Source organism: Limulus polyphemus, unplaced genomic scaffold (assembly GCF_000517525.1).
Source record: "Limulus polyphemus unplaced genomic scaffold, Limulus_polyphemus-2.1.2 Scaffold2052, whole genome shotgun sequence".
Lineage (NCBI taxonomy): Eukaryota > Metazoa > Arthropoda > Merostomata > Xiphosura > Limulidae > Limulus > Limulus polyphemus.
Genome location: NW_013667662.1, coordinates 176684 through 194788, shown reverse-complemented (window position 1 = coordinate 194788; position 18105 = coordinate 176684). Strand labels below are relative to the sequence as shown.

At 34.4% G+C, this 18105-nt stretch overlaps 1 protein-coding gene across 2 annotated transcripts in view; it reads right to left on the bottom strand.

Moving 5' to 3' along the window:
* Positions 1-1259: 1259 nt before the first annotated feature.
* Positions 1260-18105, bottom strand: part of LOC106465791 — a 28779-nt gene continuing 11933 nt past the window's right edge. For both annotated transcript variants that reach the window (XM_013926023.1, XM_022393727.1), the window contains 2 exons: positions 10698-10786; positions 1260-1605 (listed from right to left, as the gene is read on the bottom strand). In XM_013926023.1, the coding sequence (XP_013781477.1) occupies positions 1380-1605; positions 10698-10786 (315 nt within the window). In that variant the 3' untranslated portion in view covers positions 1260-1379. The remainder of the gene's footprint in view (positions 1606-10697; positions 10787-18105) is intronic.

Genomic DNA, 18105 nt, shown 5'->3' with positions numbered 1-18105 from the left:
TTTTATATTTTTGATAACTTCAATGATATAACAGCAAGATAGTTTAATTCAGAAGTTTTATTACAATGAGTTGTAGCTAAAAGCAAAATAAAATTTATCAAGTAGTGTTTCAGCTAAGCCTTATATTATGTTTATGTATTAGGCCTAATGCTTAAATTAGACTACAAATGGGCCTACTATTACTAATGTTATAGAGACAGTGTTTAAAAAGTTAAGTGGCAAATAAATGTCAATTAATAAATATTCTTGGTATTTTAACCCATATATTACCTACTTGTCCTTAAAACATAAAGCAAAATAGACGTTTATTATTGCCAAATATCTTTTACTTTGTACAGTGGAAAGAATTGACAATTTGTGTCGGGGTTTAAAAGGTTTTAAGTGGTGAATAAATGTCAATTAATAAATATTCTTGGTATTTTAACCCATATATTACCTACTTGGCCTTAAAACATAAAAGAAAAATAAACTTTTATTAATACAAAATATCTTTTATAGTTTGTACTGCCAAAAGAGTTGAAAATTTTTGTTGGAATTTCCACACTATTTTTTCTACTTCCTGACTTAGAATACAATGAAAAGGCTCAAGAATGCTATTTAAGTTTCTTTCAGAGAGCACAAGTACTTTTGTTCATAATAAAATTTCATTTTTTTGTGTACTTTTTACTAAATATGTGGTGATTAAAGAATTACTTCGAGATTGGTGAAATAAGTGAAAAATAGGTGCATTTTGGAGGTACAGACAAAGTCGTTTTAGTTAAATTCTATAATGTTCGTTAATCATTCAACAATGGTTTCCCATCATTTTTAACAGGCTTTTACAATATGAATTCCGTAATATATTGTTTATATAACATATAATGTACTTTCTCTTACAATTTAAACTTGATTAGAAGATTCATGGTCAGCTTACATAACAAATCAATAACCTGGATAGATTCAGTAATTACCCTCAAATTACACATTACTACAGATAATTATTACCATTAATGTAAAGTACTGAATTTGTATTAATGCAACAGAGTGTGAGTACACTAAAAATAACTTTAACTACTCTGATTACCCAACCTTAATTAAATCTAAGTCATTTATTCATAGTAATTTTAAAACTTTATAAGTTTAAGTAAAATATCGGCTATATAGTGTAACCTCATGATTTGTTCATCTGAAAGGACATACATATATTTCTACAAGAAATCTTAAAACCAGAAGAGTTTTATGACAGACAAATAATTAAAATACATTTAAAACTGATATTAAAAACCAAATTTTCTTTAATGAATAACTTTTCCCTTTCATCACAAATTTAATTTTTGCTTAGTAAAAAATGTTATGAAAATATCAAGCAAAATATTTATTCAGGAAAGAACTTTTTTTACTTACTCTGACTCATTTTTCATCATTTCTTTCCACTCCCAAACTCTGAAGTTCCAGAAAAAGAACAGTGCTCTTAGACCAGAAACTCCTTTAATTCGCCAGCGAACACGAATAGTGCCATCCTCAAAGTGATGGGTGATTTTTAAAACCTCTAATTTGACATGAGCATATCTCAGGTGGCCAAGAACTCTTATCAATGCCATCTGTTGGACATAAGCTGGTAGGCCACTACATTACAAAAAAAAAGAAAAATCTTGTACAAATTATTAATGTTGCTCAAGAAAAATTTAATAATTCAATTTTAAAAAACTTTTCAAACATATATTGACCACTTTTATAGCTCTTTGGTGTGTTCTCCTGGTGTTCTTCCAAAAATTTGACCTTCTAATCGTTTCATTGACCTCTCACTTTTGTAGCAAATTAGCAAGTTTCGTACAGTAATCTTTCATTCAAAGTATTAACTGATATGCTGAAGCTCTCATTTTACACATTTTATGAAAAGTCTGCTAAGACAATCACTAATAGCTACAAAGTTATTTGCCAAACCAAAGTTACTTCTCACCTATTTAACAGTTAGTAACTGGATACATCTTCATCCACAATATTCAGGTGTTGGTAGTAAAGTAAAATGTATGTGATAATAATAAGATTTCAGTTTTATTTTCATAATAAAGTATTAGTTTTAACTTTAATTCTAAACTTTTACCATAACCCATTGCTAGAGCCACCATAATGAAGGGGAAGTGCAACCTGAGAAAGCACTTGTATTGTCTATCTGCTAGATATTGATTTGTGCACATGAAAAGGAAAGAACAAGCATCAATACTTAAACAAAGCTTGTGTGAGACCTTGGTGAACGCATAAGGAGCAGAAATTAGGCCAAGTAGGAGACAATTGAATTGGAAAATTTGGATCTCAAAAATGAAATTAAAGTAACAAGGATAAAAAAAAAGGGGATTTTTTTTATTTTTTTAAACACAAAGCTGTAAAATGAGCTATGGATCTTACCCTAAGTAAGTAAATGAATGCATGAAGCTAAGCATTGACTATATACATCCTAGACATCCAACAATCCCGTTAAAAAAACACTAACAAGTGAATGAAATTCTTCAATGTAAATAAAAATGTACACTAACTGAGATAGAGCAGGCCCTATAACAATGGTTTCCCACTATTACCAAGGATGAACAATCAGTGGAAGCTTCCAAGATGGCAACTGGATGGATGAACAAAATAAAAAAATACCCCAAAAAAGTATGGAACAGTGATTAAATACTTTGAAGAAATCTAAGCCTCTGGAAGGGTTGTGAACCAATCCTCAACAATCTGAATGCTAAGAAAAGGAATGACCTATGGAAAGAAAACAATGGGAGTCAACAACAAACAATAAGAGGTATGAAGATCTACAGAAAAAAACAAAGAAGTTAGTGTTAATGTGAACAAAACATCAATAAAACATTGGGCAAGAGATACTCTCCTAAGGCATCTACAGTGAGATAAGAGGTACCCATTTGAGCTTATAATAAGAAAACATATTCTAAAACTCTGGTATGCTTCCTTTGCAAAAGTTCTGAAAGGCCACAAAAAAGTCTCAGTATGAAGTTGTGCTGTGGAGATAAATCTAAGGCTCAAGAATATATAGATAAAAAAGACTGGTCTCATCAGTGAGATGAAGGTAAAGGATACCAATAGTAGAAAGAAGCAAAAAGAAAATTTTGAAGAAGTTTCCATTCATCATAAGAAAATATCAACCTGCACCAATATGTTGAGTCAATATGGAAAAAAAGGAAGTGAAAGGCCTAGACTACTGACTTAAAGGCAAAGAAGAACTTGTAAACTTCCACTAGTATCTACTTTAATCATGAAAAGAATGACAATCTTCATAGTTCTACACCAGTTTTGCTATAGTTTATGTCATCTTCAAAGAAAGAATCAATGTCAGAAGAGTGTAGAGAGAGCAAAGCAAATTCAATTAAATTTTGATTTTCCTCAAGGGAAATATCAGTATTTTCAAAAGACTAAATAACAACAATCAACTGAAACATTGGATAAATAAGTTCAGAATTGACTAAATAACAACAATCAACTGAGGCATTGATAAATAAGTTCAGAATTGACTAAATAACAACAATCAACTGAGGCATTGGATAAATAAATTCAGAATTGACTAAATAACAACAATGAACTGAAACATTGGATAAATAAGTTCAGAATTGACTAAATAACAACAATCAACTGAGGCATTGGATAAATAAGTTCAGAATTGACTAAATAACAACAATCAACTGAACTGAAACATTGGATAAATAAATTCAGAATTGACTAAATAACAATAATCAACTGAAACATTGGATAAATAAGTTCAGAATTCACAATGCCTAAAGAAAACGTATAAGAAAAACTCACAGTTAACATTTTCCTTACTTAAAAATGTATTTCTGATGGATAGCTCTTCACACAAAATTATCTTCCCTGTGCACCTTGCCTTAGAGAATTGCATGTCTTTAGGCAACTCCCACCTAAACTCATGAGACTTCTCTTGATTTATGCTACTGCATAATGATGTTATTATGCAGCAAAAGCCCCCCACCAATAGGAGCAACACAACATACTTGCACACTAATTCCCTCTATACTTTTGTACTTGTGATCTTCATTCTAAGATGAGGCAAGGAAAGAAATTTGCACCAGATATGGGGTGGAATGGTGGGAATTGTGTACTGAAATGAATATCTATTGGAAAGACATTTTTAGGTAAGGAAAATGTTAACTTCTGAGATGATACATGCCTCTTCACACAGAAAGCTAGAATCTCAGTTGATATGGTGGAGGTACTGATGTGAATGTTAGCTAGATGAGTTACCTTCAGAAAGTGCCCGAAAGAAAGCCATGGGTGCAATGCCTGATAGCCGGGGGCTTCATAGCAGCACACTCGAGGGTGACCACATCTTATCCCCTCCAGGGTACACTCTTCGCCCAGATTGGAAGGGAGGAGGAGGCAAACAAACCCCATGTGTCGTGTGTATGGGCAGAATAAGAACATGGCCATCCGAGTACTTGCACACAAGACATCAGAAAGCCAATATGTGAAGCATGGTTGGGGTACATTCAGACTGTACTGAGTACTCACCTCAACTCTAGCACCATACTTCTTGGACAGACACAACCTGTGGGAGGAGGGTAGAAGAATTATTAGTACGTGTTGTTCTCAACTCTACCATCAGAATCTTGGACCACCACCAGCTGTGGAAGAAATGCACAATTTATTAGGAAGTGCACACTTCAACTAAACAGGAGATGATTGAAAATATTTTTGTGGGTCAACTCCAATCCAACACCAGGTGGCATCAGGTATGTGTCTTCCAGTCTGCAGTAGGAGGAGGATCCCAACTGTCTTCACCTAACAACCAGGAAGCAGAAGGGAAAAGCAATTTTGATTCCAACAACCTACAAGGCATGTGTGCAGCCCAGTACACAACCAACACCAGGCCACCTGGGAACCCGACATTCAGGCAATGGTAGGAAGGGGGAGTGCACACATGATGGATCAACTCTGGTCCAAAGCCAGGCAATGTTGGGAATTTTTTTTCCAATCTACAGTAGGAGGAGGAGGACCCTACCAACCACATTTGTGAGGACTTGACATCCGAGCAGCAGTAGGATGGGGGATGCTGACATGTTTTAAGTATAATTATAAGAAGGGTGACCTGAGCTACATTAACAGTGTCATCACCACCCCACTATCCACTGATTGGCACTATTTCTTCAGTCCCTAACTATTAAACTTCAATCAATAAGAGTTCACTATGGTTCACCATTTCAGTGGCTAGAAACTGGTAAGTAGTAAGGGTATCCGTTGCTCCACTCAATGAAAGAGGGGGGAGTTACAATGGGGAGACCCAGATAAAATGCCCAGATCCACATCAAACAACTAATAGAAAGGTATTTTACTGGAGATAGTGCAATAAGTGACTGAATAAACTTATTTTGAAAAGCCAGCAACCATGAGCCAGTGTAACAGGAAGAGCACCTTATGCTACTGGCTTTTTCCACGATAGTATATGGAATAGGTAAAATCTGGATCAAACAGTAGACAGATATCAGAATATACCACAAGGATACCTCAAGTGGTTTTCTGGAACACCCCATTTCAACAGTGGGCATATATGGCTATGTTGGATGCATGTGCATACTTATGCATGTTAAGCATTCACATTATTTGAAAAATCCTACAAGTGAAACCCCTATACCTTGAAAAAGAATTTAATATGTAACAAAAGAAAATACTAAGAAAGTATAGAGTGAGATAGAGACAAAGATTTGCTACTTATGCAACTCGAGTATGCAGACTTGGACAGTTGTAATGCACAGTACAAACAAGAAAGCAAAGTTAAGCAGAAGTATTTATGTTTCTATTAAAGTTTGAAAATTCAGGGTGTTTTCACACATAAAAAGTAGCTTTCCTCTTGTACTCTGTGATAAAAAGTGCAGAATTTAACTTCATAAAATCTCTCTCTTTTCCCTTTTAGATACAAGTGTATAGGTGAGAAAGCCATAAAGTTAACCAGAGTGCTGATCTCTGCTTTACACCCTGGAATCAAGAAAGAGGTTGATAATTCTTGTAGTCACTGAAAAACCAGGCAGTAGTCTAGGTGATACTGTATCCCATGTGCAGTCTGTTTGTTATAGTAAGGCTTCAGCTGCAGACTCTAGCTAAAGGGCTAAAACTTTTTTTTATTGTACCACTCTGTAGACTGAGTGTCATATGGAGCACTGTTCTCATGATATCTGTTTTAGTAATTATGAAATATGCACATTCAACCATGCATTGACAGTGTGTGAAACTACAATTTATAGTTGGAATGTGGATTTTACCAGTTACCACCTTATGACGAAACATGAACTTTTGACCTTTCTCTGGATACTCTGACCAGTAATGACACCATTACTTTCTGTAATTTAGACTTAACACCAAGCAAAAATTAGAAGTTTGATACTTACTCTAACTCTAGTGTTAAGTGAAAGTGTTAAAATATTACTTGTGATTTTTATTTAAGGTTTTGAAACAAACTTTTTTCTGAGCATCATGCAATTATAATCAATCTCAAGGTTAACCAAACATTCAAGCAGAAGAATTCAGTAAAGACTCCACTCATGATTAACTTTACACATGTGAATGCCCCTTCAGCTCTAACACCAAAGCATGAACTGTCCCTCTCAGTTCCTATTTTTCAGATCATCTTGCCCTTAGGGAATGGAAGTGAAGACGAGATGTTAAAGAAGATGAACAGCAGTACTACTCCTGATTTTCTGAACCATTTGAAGAAGTACATGCCTTCAACTTCATGTTTCAGTGGTTCAAGTGACTTGTTTTCACTCATCCAGTAACAATCATACCCAGACATTTCAACTAAACAAACCTTTAAAAAGTGTCTGAATACTGAAGTATCAACCACCACCTCTTTATAAGCAACATAGATGCAGGGATGACAATTAATCTAGCAGACCCAAAACACCACCAAACCTGAAAACACTGTCAGGAGAAACTGATATGGGCACACAATCTTCTTCAGCAAATGGTGGAAGCAATCAATCATAGTTCTGGACAGACTGCTGATTACAATTCAGAATTCCAGCTATAATTCCTGGGAATAGCTACGTATATTTTGTACAGTTACTTTTTCTCATTTCTTCCTTTTTGTATGTATACATATATTTTTATTTTCAATGCTTTACAAAATATTTAAAGGGGTTTTATTTCAGTTCTTTTCATTTTGCATTTTATGTACAAGGGTTTTCAGTTTGTATTGTATCTAGAAGGGGGTTATATTTTACATTATTTTTTGTTTAACTTATGAAACTTTTGTTTTGCCTGTTCAGTGCTTCCTATTCTTTTACGTGGTGACCTTTTGCTTCGTGTTCCCACCTACTTCTGTTTCATGTTTATTTATTGTGATTTTTCATTTTAATTTCAAAATGTTTCCTATATGATTGTATTTCACTTAAAGGGATCATATTTGAAATTATTTTGGATTTTTACTTGTATCACTATATGATAGTTGTTTAGCAAGCTGCATAATGGGTATATGGTGCTCATCATGAATGTTACTGATGTGTATAGGTTATCAGAGCATTTGTTCCCATTTTATTTCATTCGATCATGTTAGCATCAAATGTGATTGAAGGTTATAATTTTCATCCAATTTCAACATTGCAACATTTTTAATTAATGATAAATTTAAAATAATGACAGCTCAAGGACAAGCCTAAGATAAGGGGTGGAAAGTTGTAGTATGCTAATACTATGTATCTTACTTTTCTATAGTATATCTTTCCAAGTTCCAATTTTGAAACATTCTAAATCCAGTTGAGCTTGTACAAAAAATTCTGCCTAAGGTGATACTCTTTTTTTGATAGACTGGTCATGGAACTAACCTTCTTTGTCGTAAGATAGTTATGTCCTACTTGATCTTATGTATAGGGATATCTTTGAAACTGTCACACAAATAAAGATACTTATACATTGCAGTGTCTGTTTTCCGATTGGCAAGTTGTATACAGAATGCGCTTTGTGATTGGAAGTTTGGTGCTTTTCAAGAGAAATGCAATCTAACCTTTGAGGAGTTCAATTCATTTTACTTCAAAGAGTAAAGACTGATTCGTAGAACCCGTCCTATTCCTGTGATGATTGTTCAACTAAATATGCAAGCTGAATATGCATTACACAGTTCAATGTTTTGTTTACCATAACTTCAGCAAGCAGTCAACAGATGATTTCTCATTTTATTATGAAGGCTTAGTAGTTAGACATGGTTCAAAGATGTAAACTGTTACAAGACTAAAGCTATTTAGGATAAATAATTCTAGTTTTCTGTTACAAGCTGCAGTAGATGTAAAGTGTTACAAGACTAAAGCTGTTTAGGATAAATAATTCTAAGTTTTTGTTACAAGCTGCAGTAGATGAAAACTGTTACAAGACTAAAGCTGTTTAGGATAAATAATTCTAGTTTTTTGTTATAAGCTGCAGTAGATGAAAACTGTTACAAGACTAAAGCTATTTAGGATAAATAATTCTAGTTTTTTTGTTATAAGCTGCAGTAGATGTGGAGAAAAAAAGGGTAACTTACATTTATTTCTTTTTTTTATGTAGTAGTTATAAGGTAAATGGACTAGGCTGTATAGTATTATAGTTATAAGGTTAAATGGACTAAGCTGTATAGTATTATAGTTATAAGGTCAAATGGACTAAGCTGTATAGTATTATAGTAATAAGGTCAAATGGACTAAGCTGTATAGTATCATAGTTATAAGGTCAAATGGACTAAGCTGTATAGTATTATAGTTATAAGGTCAAATGGACTAAGCTGTATAGTATTATAGTTATAAGGTTAAATGGACTAAGCTGTATAGTATTAATATAACATAAATATAACAGTTTACTAGAAAAAAAATCTAATAAATGCAAGATATCACAACTTGGAACACCACAGTTTGAATCATCAGTATAATTTTGATGAAAATGAAAACTTTGCCTTGCTAATCTTTTGACATTCTTCAAAGAGGTTACTGCCTATGTAGATGAGGATACAGGTGTCAATTTGATGTATCGGTATTTTCAGAAAACATCTGACAAGTTGCCAGATAAATAATTGTTAAAAAGTTTAAAACTGGCTAAATGGAAGAAGGAAGAGAATTGTTATAAATGGAGTTCAGTCAACTTATTTATTGTAATAAGTGGGGTACCCCAAAGCTTATTGTTAGGACCTTTGCTCTTTTTGATTTCATCAATGATATAGAGGAAGGAATGGTCAATAGGATTTTAGGTTATATCTAGAGAAAAATTGAATACAAGTCTAAAGAAATTATAACATCATTGTACAGGTCACATTTGGAGTACTGTGTTCATTACTGGACTCCTTACTTTAAAAAAGACATTTAATGTTTGGAAAGGCCTTCAGAGGAGGGCTACAAAGATTGATAGCTGGGGTGGAAAAGTTGTCATAAGAAGATATAATAAGATCTCTGAACTTATTTTCTCGTGAAAAAGGGAAGAGTTATTGTGGATCTGATTGAAATGTTTAAGATTGTTAAGGAAATTGACAGTGTTTATGTATCATCTTTTTTCATATGTAATGGTGAGAACAGTAAGACTAGGGGACACAAATGTACATTTTCTCAAGGTAGAGTCATCTTAAGCTAAGATAGCTTTATTTTTCTAACAGGATGGTTGATCTTCGGAATGGGTTACCTTCAGATGTTGTAGATGCAGTTAATTCAATAACATTTAAGGAGAAGCTTGAAAAATATTTGAAGGACAAAAGCTGGTTTTAAGTTTTTTAGTGTTTAGATTAACTTAACTGAATAGATGGAACAGACTAGGTGAACCAAAAGGTTCCTTGTTGTCCTATATTTTTATGTTAAGATAAAACAAAGTATTTTTAATCTTAACATGAAAATCACCTTGCACTTAGACTAGTCAGAGTCTTCGTCAAACTCTGACTCCACAAATTCACAGGCAAGTCTTTAGTGATAATAATTTTTAAAAATCTGATTTTTCTGCATACAAAAAGACTTGTAATATTTATTAAAACCTTGCCAAATTTGTGGAGATGTACTTATTACATTAAAAGTTATAGTATGTATAGTTTCATGGTTATATGGAGGTTGCATGGTTGGTCAAAACGACTAAGCACATTTAGAGAAGATTAACCAAAGTTTATTGAATTTGTTTAATCAGTCATGGATAACATTGTCTTTTAAATTCACAGAAAGCTTATGAACAACTGTGCAAAATCAACACTAGCACAATCCACAGTTTGAATAACTTAAGTTTGTTAAAACTAAAACATTTTTACACTCAAATAAGATATGTATTTATATCAAACTTTTGTTGATTGTCTAAAATATGAGCATTATAACTATCATTGACATTTCTAAGCTTGATATTTGATACTTGATCAAAAAAAGCTATTGTTTACTTTTTACAACATAGGATATTACAAGAGTAGTTACATCATTCAGCAAGATTAGCCTGCATTATAAAACACAAAACTATAATTACAATAATCAAACAATGATTTATAAGTATAATGCACTGATTTATGTATGGTGGAACATACTTCATGTTTAGACAGAACATGTAGTGTGTTCCACCATAAATAAATCACTTCATTGTGCTTATAAATTGTTCTTTGATTAATTGTTATTACATTAGCATAATGTGCTTCATTACTCAACTATGGTTATAATGAAGAATTCGAAATTCTGTTTACGTCAATGGTCTTTTAAAACTAATTAGAAAAAATTTATTCACCTACTCACCGTGTAATTTTGCCTTGTATATTGTTCTCAAATATCACATTTTGATGGTATATTGTATAATCTTGTGACTGAATGAAGAAATTAGGAAGCTAGAAAAGAAAGCATACCAAAATTGCAAATCTATTTTCCTGTACTTGGAATGTAGACAATTAGATGTGTAAAGACTTTAACAGCAGGAAAATGTATGATAGATAAAATTTTCACTGAACAACTTCAAATAACCTCTTCAAAATAACAAATTTAAATGAAAAAAAAACAGTGTAAAATGATCAAAAATACTTTGCATTTAAACCTTTTTGTACAACATTAGTATATTGTAAGACATCAACACCGAATGTACCAACAATTAACTACTATTTCCAAAAATATATTTCTTATTTTATTGTAATGCTTTGTCACAAACCTTCTTCTGCATTAGATGTGCACCAAAAATTAAAGCTGAATGAAGTGTTGAAAATACTTGGCATGTAACTACAGAAGTTAATTATATTAACATGCATCAACTAACAAATGTCAGAATGAAGTGTTGAAAATACTTGGCATGTAACTACAGAAGTTAATTATATTAACATGCATCAACTAACAAATGTCAAACTTTAATAAAAAAAAATCATCCTTGTAACTACAAAAGAATTTACTTACATGTTTCTATTTATTTTCTTTACCTGATTTCTGAAGGTTTAACTCTGTCAAAATGGGAAGGCAGGGTACCATAATCAACAATCTTATTACATGTTGTGAACATCTGTTAAAATCTGAGGAGCTGATTACACAGTTATACACAGGAAAAAAAAAAAAGATAAAACAAATATACAATCTCTCCTCCCAGTTAAATAAAGTGGTAGGAAAGAATTATAAATATTTAGAGTAAAGCAGAGGAGACAAAGATTTGGTTTGTCCACTGAAAGTAGTACACTAGAAATTCCTAGTACATAAATTACTGCCTTGGAACTTTTAAGATAAAAATAATTGGTACCTGTAACACAGTTACCATAGATAGAAGTTGTTTTTAAGCATGGTTTATATAAAAATATTCAAAAGTTCTTACCTGACAGATACTCACCTTAACACACAAATACCTTGATACTTTATCATCAGCTTTGCATGCCACTAGCCTTAAGTTAACTCCTACCTAAAAATCACGTGTTAAACATGTACTGCATTAGTGTATGATGACACCATCATGTGCAGTAACTCTCCTTAAGCACTTGCACTCGAAATAATTTCATTCTTAGATGAGACAAGAAGAATGTGCACTGGAAGTGGGGAGAACAGGTGAGGTGCACGAGTGTAAGTATCTATCAGAAATACATTTTCAAGGTAAGGAAAATGTTAACTACCAAGATGATACCTCACCTTCACAAACAGAATAGCTAGATTTCCACACTGAAATGGTGGAGGAACTGGTGCAAACATTAAACTTAGATGAGCTTCCTTCATAAAATATCTGAAGAGAAAGCCTGTGATGTGTGACACTTGATGACAGAGGCTCCATAGGGGCACACCTATGTGAGACTGCATCTTGTCTCAACCGGGTTATACTCTTTGCCCTGAAGCAAACATGGGAAAGGCAAAAGAGCCCCAAGTGTCACAGTTTTATCATGACCAACCAAACACACACACACATGTGGACTGTCATCCAAAAATTATATAGTGTGGTTAGGGCTTCATCAAACTGTATGATGTGTGTCTCACCTTGACTCAAATGGACAGACAGACAGGAGTAACAAACCTTTTCCCACTGCAGGAAGAGGGCACACTAGCTGTTTGTGAGGTGACCAACACTACACAGACAGTGCACCACTGTCCTACTTCCAACCATATTGTGCTGCACACAATCAGTGAGGAATTCTCTAAAGTCCACCATCTCAGTGACTAGGAACTGGTAAGTGGCAAGGGTCTCCCGTGCTCCACTTCAAGAAGGGAGGGGGAGGGTAATTTGAATTGAAAAAACCTGGAAAAGTGCCTAGCTCCCATCAGATTCCTGCTACAAAGTTTTTTATATGAGACAATTCAATGGGTGACTGCAAAACCCTGTTTTTAAAAGCCAATAAGCGGTAGCCCAAAAAGTTGGGAGTCACTTCCCTTGTATCGGCTTTTTTCACGATAGTCCATGGAATGGGATATTCTGAATCAGGAAGTTGAGTATTTTTAATATCACAAGGATACCTCTAATGGTCTTGCAGAAACCCCATGCAGATTTTGGAAAACAAGCATATCCTGGGGTCAAACCAGTCACCTGGCAGGATCCTATAAAATAGAAAAAGTGTTACGAAAAGGAAAATGTACTTACCCTTCTCAAGATAGTATGTAGTTTTATTGAAGGGAGGGAGTCAAATTCTTTCAGAAGATGAAACAGCCAGATGATTTTAAAAAATGGGAGACAAATATGTGAGGATTCCACATGCCAGCCCAAATGATTTTGTCCAAGGGATGGTGAAAATGAGATGCAAGGAGTGAGTCAGTTGACTAATCTGATACGATGAAATGGGAAACAACAATTACCTTCCTGAGCAGCGGAAGTTTTAGGAAGAAAGGCCTATTCTGGATAGAGGAGTAGGAAAGTAAAGTGCAGAAAGCATCAGTGGTACATTCATCAAACAACAGTGACCACAGGTGAGAAGGGGAAGAAAACATGTCTTCAGAGAAAGAAAGTATAATGAACATGATGCTAATGGTTCTAACAGAGCAAATGGGCAAGAGCATGTAAAACCATGTCAAAGTCTCAGTCAGCTATGAGAGTAAGACAAGGGGGGTTGGTGACAAAAAACAATCAGAATAAAGTGGAGAGGACAGGTGAAAAAACCTGACAGTAATGAGAAGGTGAGATGTAGCTAATAAAGCCATCCAAGAAACAGAAATAGTGGAAAACAACAATCCATGGTTAATCAACCGTATGAAAAATGCCAAAAGGTGGGCCACAATAGGATGCTCAGGAGGAGGGAGAGGGTGATGAATCAATATATAAAAAATGCAAATTCTGTTGAAAGAGTTGAAGGACAACAGGAATGGGATAAGAAAAAGGCTACACAATTGGAAAGTCCTAAGGACAATAGACTGAACAAATCCCACACATGAATATGAATGGGGTAATGCCCATGGATGAAAGATAAACATGGTTGGAGCAAGATAGAGTGGGAATGTAGCAGAGGAAGAGGAAGCCTGGGCACCAACTGATGAAGCAGAGTAAATCAAGTTTGTGCTTGCCAAAGAGGTGCCACCAACAGGACCCAACAAGGAGTGTTGCATATCAAAGTGATGACATGAGGGAGAAGAGGAATAGGGGGATAGGTATACAGAAAAAGGTGAATCCTGTCCTGGCTGACAGCATCAACTGCCAGGGCCAAAGGATGAGGAAATGGGAATCAAAATAAGACAAATTTGGTGTTGAAGGCAAAGACATTGATGAGAGGCATGATCAACCATGAGCAAACCCAATGAAAAAACCAGAGGATGAAAAGACCACTCCATAGGTAGGACCCCATCTGGCCAAGAAAGGCGATCAACCATGAGCAAACCCAATGAAAAAACCTGAGGATGAAGAAACCACTCCATAGGTAGAACCCTGTCTGGCCGAGAAAGGCAATCCGCCACCATGTTCAGAGCCTCTGGCACTTGACAAGACATGAGATGAACCCAATGGGAATAAGCCCAAAATAGCAGGTCCAATGTATAGAAGGAAAAAAAATCATAGAACATGTACCATCTGAAAGTTGATATAAGAAATGAATGTCAAATTGTTAGATTGAACCATGACCAATCAATCCACAAGAAGAGGGAAGAAATAAGAAAATGTGTCTGATTGATAGCAAGAAGTTCAAGAACATTAATGTGGATTGAACACTCCTCAAGAGCCCACACACCTAAGGTCATGTAATCATTCATAGATGCTCCTCCACCTGACAGAGAAGCATCTAGGAAGATATGGAGATACAGTCAGGAGGAGAGTGGCAAGGGGATGCCCACCATGGTGTTGGTACAGTCGAGACACAAGACCAGTCCCCTAGAAGAGGAGAAAAGAAGTGCTCAATTAAGGACAAAGGATCACAAGAAAAGTTCCATTGGTCTCACTATTTCCATTGTAAAAGGTATATGCATGGCCTAAATTAATGAGTGGTTCAAAGGAAGCCAAAGCTCCAAAAAGCAAAAGAATCTCATGCATGGGGTATAAAAAAGAAGCACAAATGTTAGTGACAAGCTAGCCCAGCCTTGCAGCCTCCTGCAGAAGAATGATGGTGTGAGAGAAGGAGTCCTCTCAAGAAGGAGTGAGGACAAGCCAATTATCCATATAACAATGGAACCTCAGCTACAATCTATGAATTAAATAGAAAAGGAGTAGATGCCAAAAGAAAAAGCATGGTACTGGAAGACCTGATTCTAATGGACGACACAAAAAAAATGTCTAAAGGACAAAGCAATTGGATTGTGTAAAAAAGATGTATAAAACATTGATCTTGGTTATCCATAGTGTGGGTGAAAACAAGCAAAGGAGAGAAAAAAAAACCTCCATATGGAAGAAAAGGTGTGAAAAGAAACCAGTTGAGAGATGACAAGTCAATAAGCAGACACTAGTGCCCAGTCTTCAAGTGACCACAAAAATATGAGGGTAATAACTAGGTGTAGGGGTAAACATCCTGCTGCTGGCATTCTAGGCCAAGAAGTCCATGACCACATCATCAAGACACTGAAGATAAAGAAGAAGAGGGAGGAGGTAAGAAAATGGAAAAGGGGAGAAGTGAAAAGAAGTGGAGAGATAGGTTGTGGGTGCAAATCTAAATAACCCATCTGTTGGATGAAAATGGAGACTTAAGGCTGGCAAAGAGAAACAGACAAGCCTGCACAGGGCAGACTTGACAGGGTAGTCACTGACATGATGAGCAATGACCCTGATATTGGGAAGTGGGAGAAGGCCAGGGTGCTGTGAAAATAAGGGGAGACATGGATTCAGCAGACCTAGGAACAGGAGCAGAATGACAAGGTTGGGAAAGATGAGAAACCATAGCAGGCAATGAGGACTGATGTTAGGCCACCTCAGTCTGGGTCTCTAGTGAGGCAGGAACATTCCTGAAGACCCTTTTAGCCCAACAAAGATCATGGAGAGAAGTGGGAGGGAGACGTTCATTAGCTAGGAGAGCATCATCCTGTCTCAGCAAGTCCTAACAGTAAAGAAACAGGTTATCTACAACAGGTTATCTTGTATCGTAAATCATATACACATACAAGAAATACGAGTTTCTTCCACTAACATGGAATGATGTATTGTTATATGAATATGAATCAGTATACTAATTAATGAACTAATCACGCAAGCTAATGAAACATTGAAAAGTAGTCATTACCACAACCCTATCCACTTGTTTTCTGCCACTTTAATTGAAAATAAACCTTTTTAAGGTACTATTAGATGCATATACTTTAAAAAAATTCAAACTCCATACATAAAGTATGTGCTGAATTAGAGAAATATCAACATTTTTTTTCTCTTAATTTTAATCATGTAGCATTCTTTCAATACTTAAGTGAACTGAAGACCCAAGTTAAACCTGATTCACAGAATTGAAGCTCTTTGTAAATGATATCAAATAGACAATAGAAGTTTAAAATGAATACATAATTTTCAATACATCACTTCAAGCTGTGAACTATTTTGCATCACAATAATGGGGTGATTATTTTTTTACAATGAAGAACCTACATCTTCAAAAGCATTGATACAATGTATATAAATACTCATACTTCAATATCAATGTTTCAACACTGATTACCAAAAAGTTCAAGACATCTACTGAGGGTACAAATGTACTAACCAAGCAATAAAATCAAGTGTTTTCATATGTAATCTGTGAATGCAATACTTTTGTCCACATTTAACTCACTCAAAGTAATCATAAACTAAGGATGGATGGTTCTTATCAGTAAAATAAACTATTTATCAAGAAACACTAGCTGACATTAATCATAAACATTTCAATGATAAAGCTTTATATGATTATATAATAGATCTATGTCCTTTTACTTTACACACACACTTTTATATACTTTGAGGCTCTCCAGCTTTTCAGTCAGACTAGGGGTGTGGAAATCATACTGCCCAATACCCAGGATTATACCTTTAGACTGAAGGACAAGTTTAATTGTTATACTTTGAATATTAGACATTGCTAGAAAAATACTCTGGGTAGATTTCTAGGTATTCACACAAATTCCTGAAAATTCTAAACTGAAGAAATATAGGATGTACACACGCAACATTTAAAATGGACACTTATAAACCTGAAATTAAAACTATATACACAAATAAGCATATATCTTATTTCACAAACTCTAAGTCACACACACACAGAGTAACAAATGTAGTTATTTAATGTAACAATATTATTGCATGTCTTTTGTCTACAATAGGAGCCCAGTTAAGTTTCACTGCTAGCTCTAGGATGAATATATAACATAATCAAAATTTAAAATCTATAAACTGTTTTATATTCATATATTACACACCATTTTGCCTTGCTGCAGCACTAATGCAAACCATGATTTTTTTTTATCAGTTTGTGTGTATGGAGATATTCTGCATACATCACTGTAAAATCTTAAAGAGTAGGTGTTAGAAACCATAAAATATATTAACAAATATGTATCAAGAGATTAAATGCAAAATTCAGATTATGGCATTTCCAAGAAAATTGAGCTATGAATGGCATTTTGTTGTCTATGTTCACTGTTAAGTAAAAGCAAATAGAAAATCCTAAAAGTTATATTCTCTCTGTTAGTCTATAACAGATTTTAACTAAAAGCCTTCTCCTTCTTTATCCACTAACAAAAACCAAACAGATTCAACTTCCTAGTTCTTACACTTGCTATCCTCAACTTTAACAAGATGTACCTCACATTTTACATATAAAGACACATCTCTCCTTTTTTTCAATATTCTGTCCCTATTTGCATGGTTAGGTGTCAGAGTATGTAAGACATGACCTTTTACAGGGTACCATTTAACATGATATTATGTGTTTGATGTTAATGTTATCAACTATTTATTTTACCCTACAATATTGATTTAACAACAGTCCATGATACAGGGATACTGAAAAACTGTATATAGTATACCCTCACCATACGAAAACTCATTATATAGAAATATGTGATAACGGAACTCGTGGATTAGGGAACCAATTCATTATACTGAAAGCTAAAATTCATTTTTACAAAATTTTGAATCTTTATACTATAAATCCCTATTTTGACTCCACCAAATGTAATTCTAGCTAACAGCATGGAGTCAAACTAGAGATTTGTAGCATGAGTAAATAATGTCTAAAGCATCTCCAGCCTTGTGTGCTTACCTTGTTTATGGTCCCTATCTGCAGGTTTTTAAATTCCCAATTTTTTACTTATCTTGTGTCTCAAA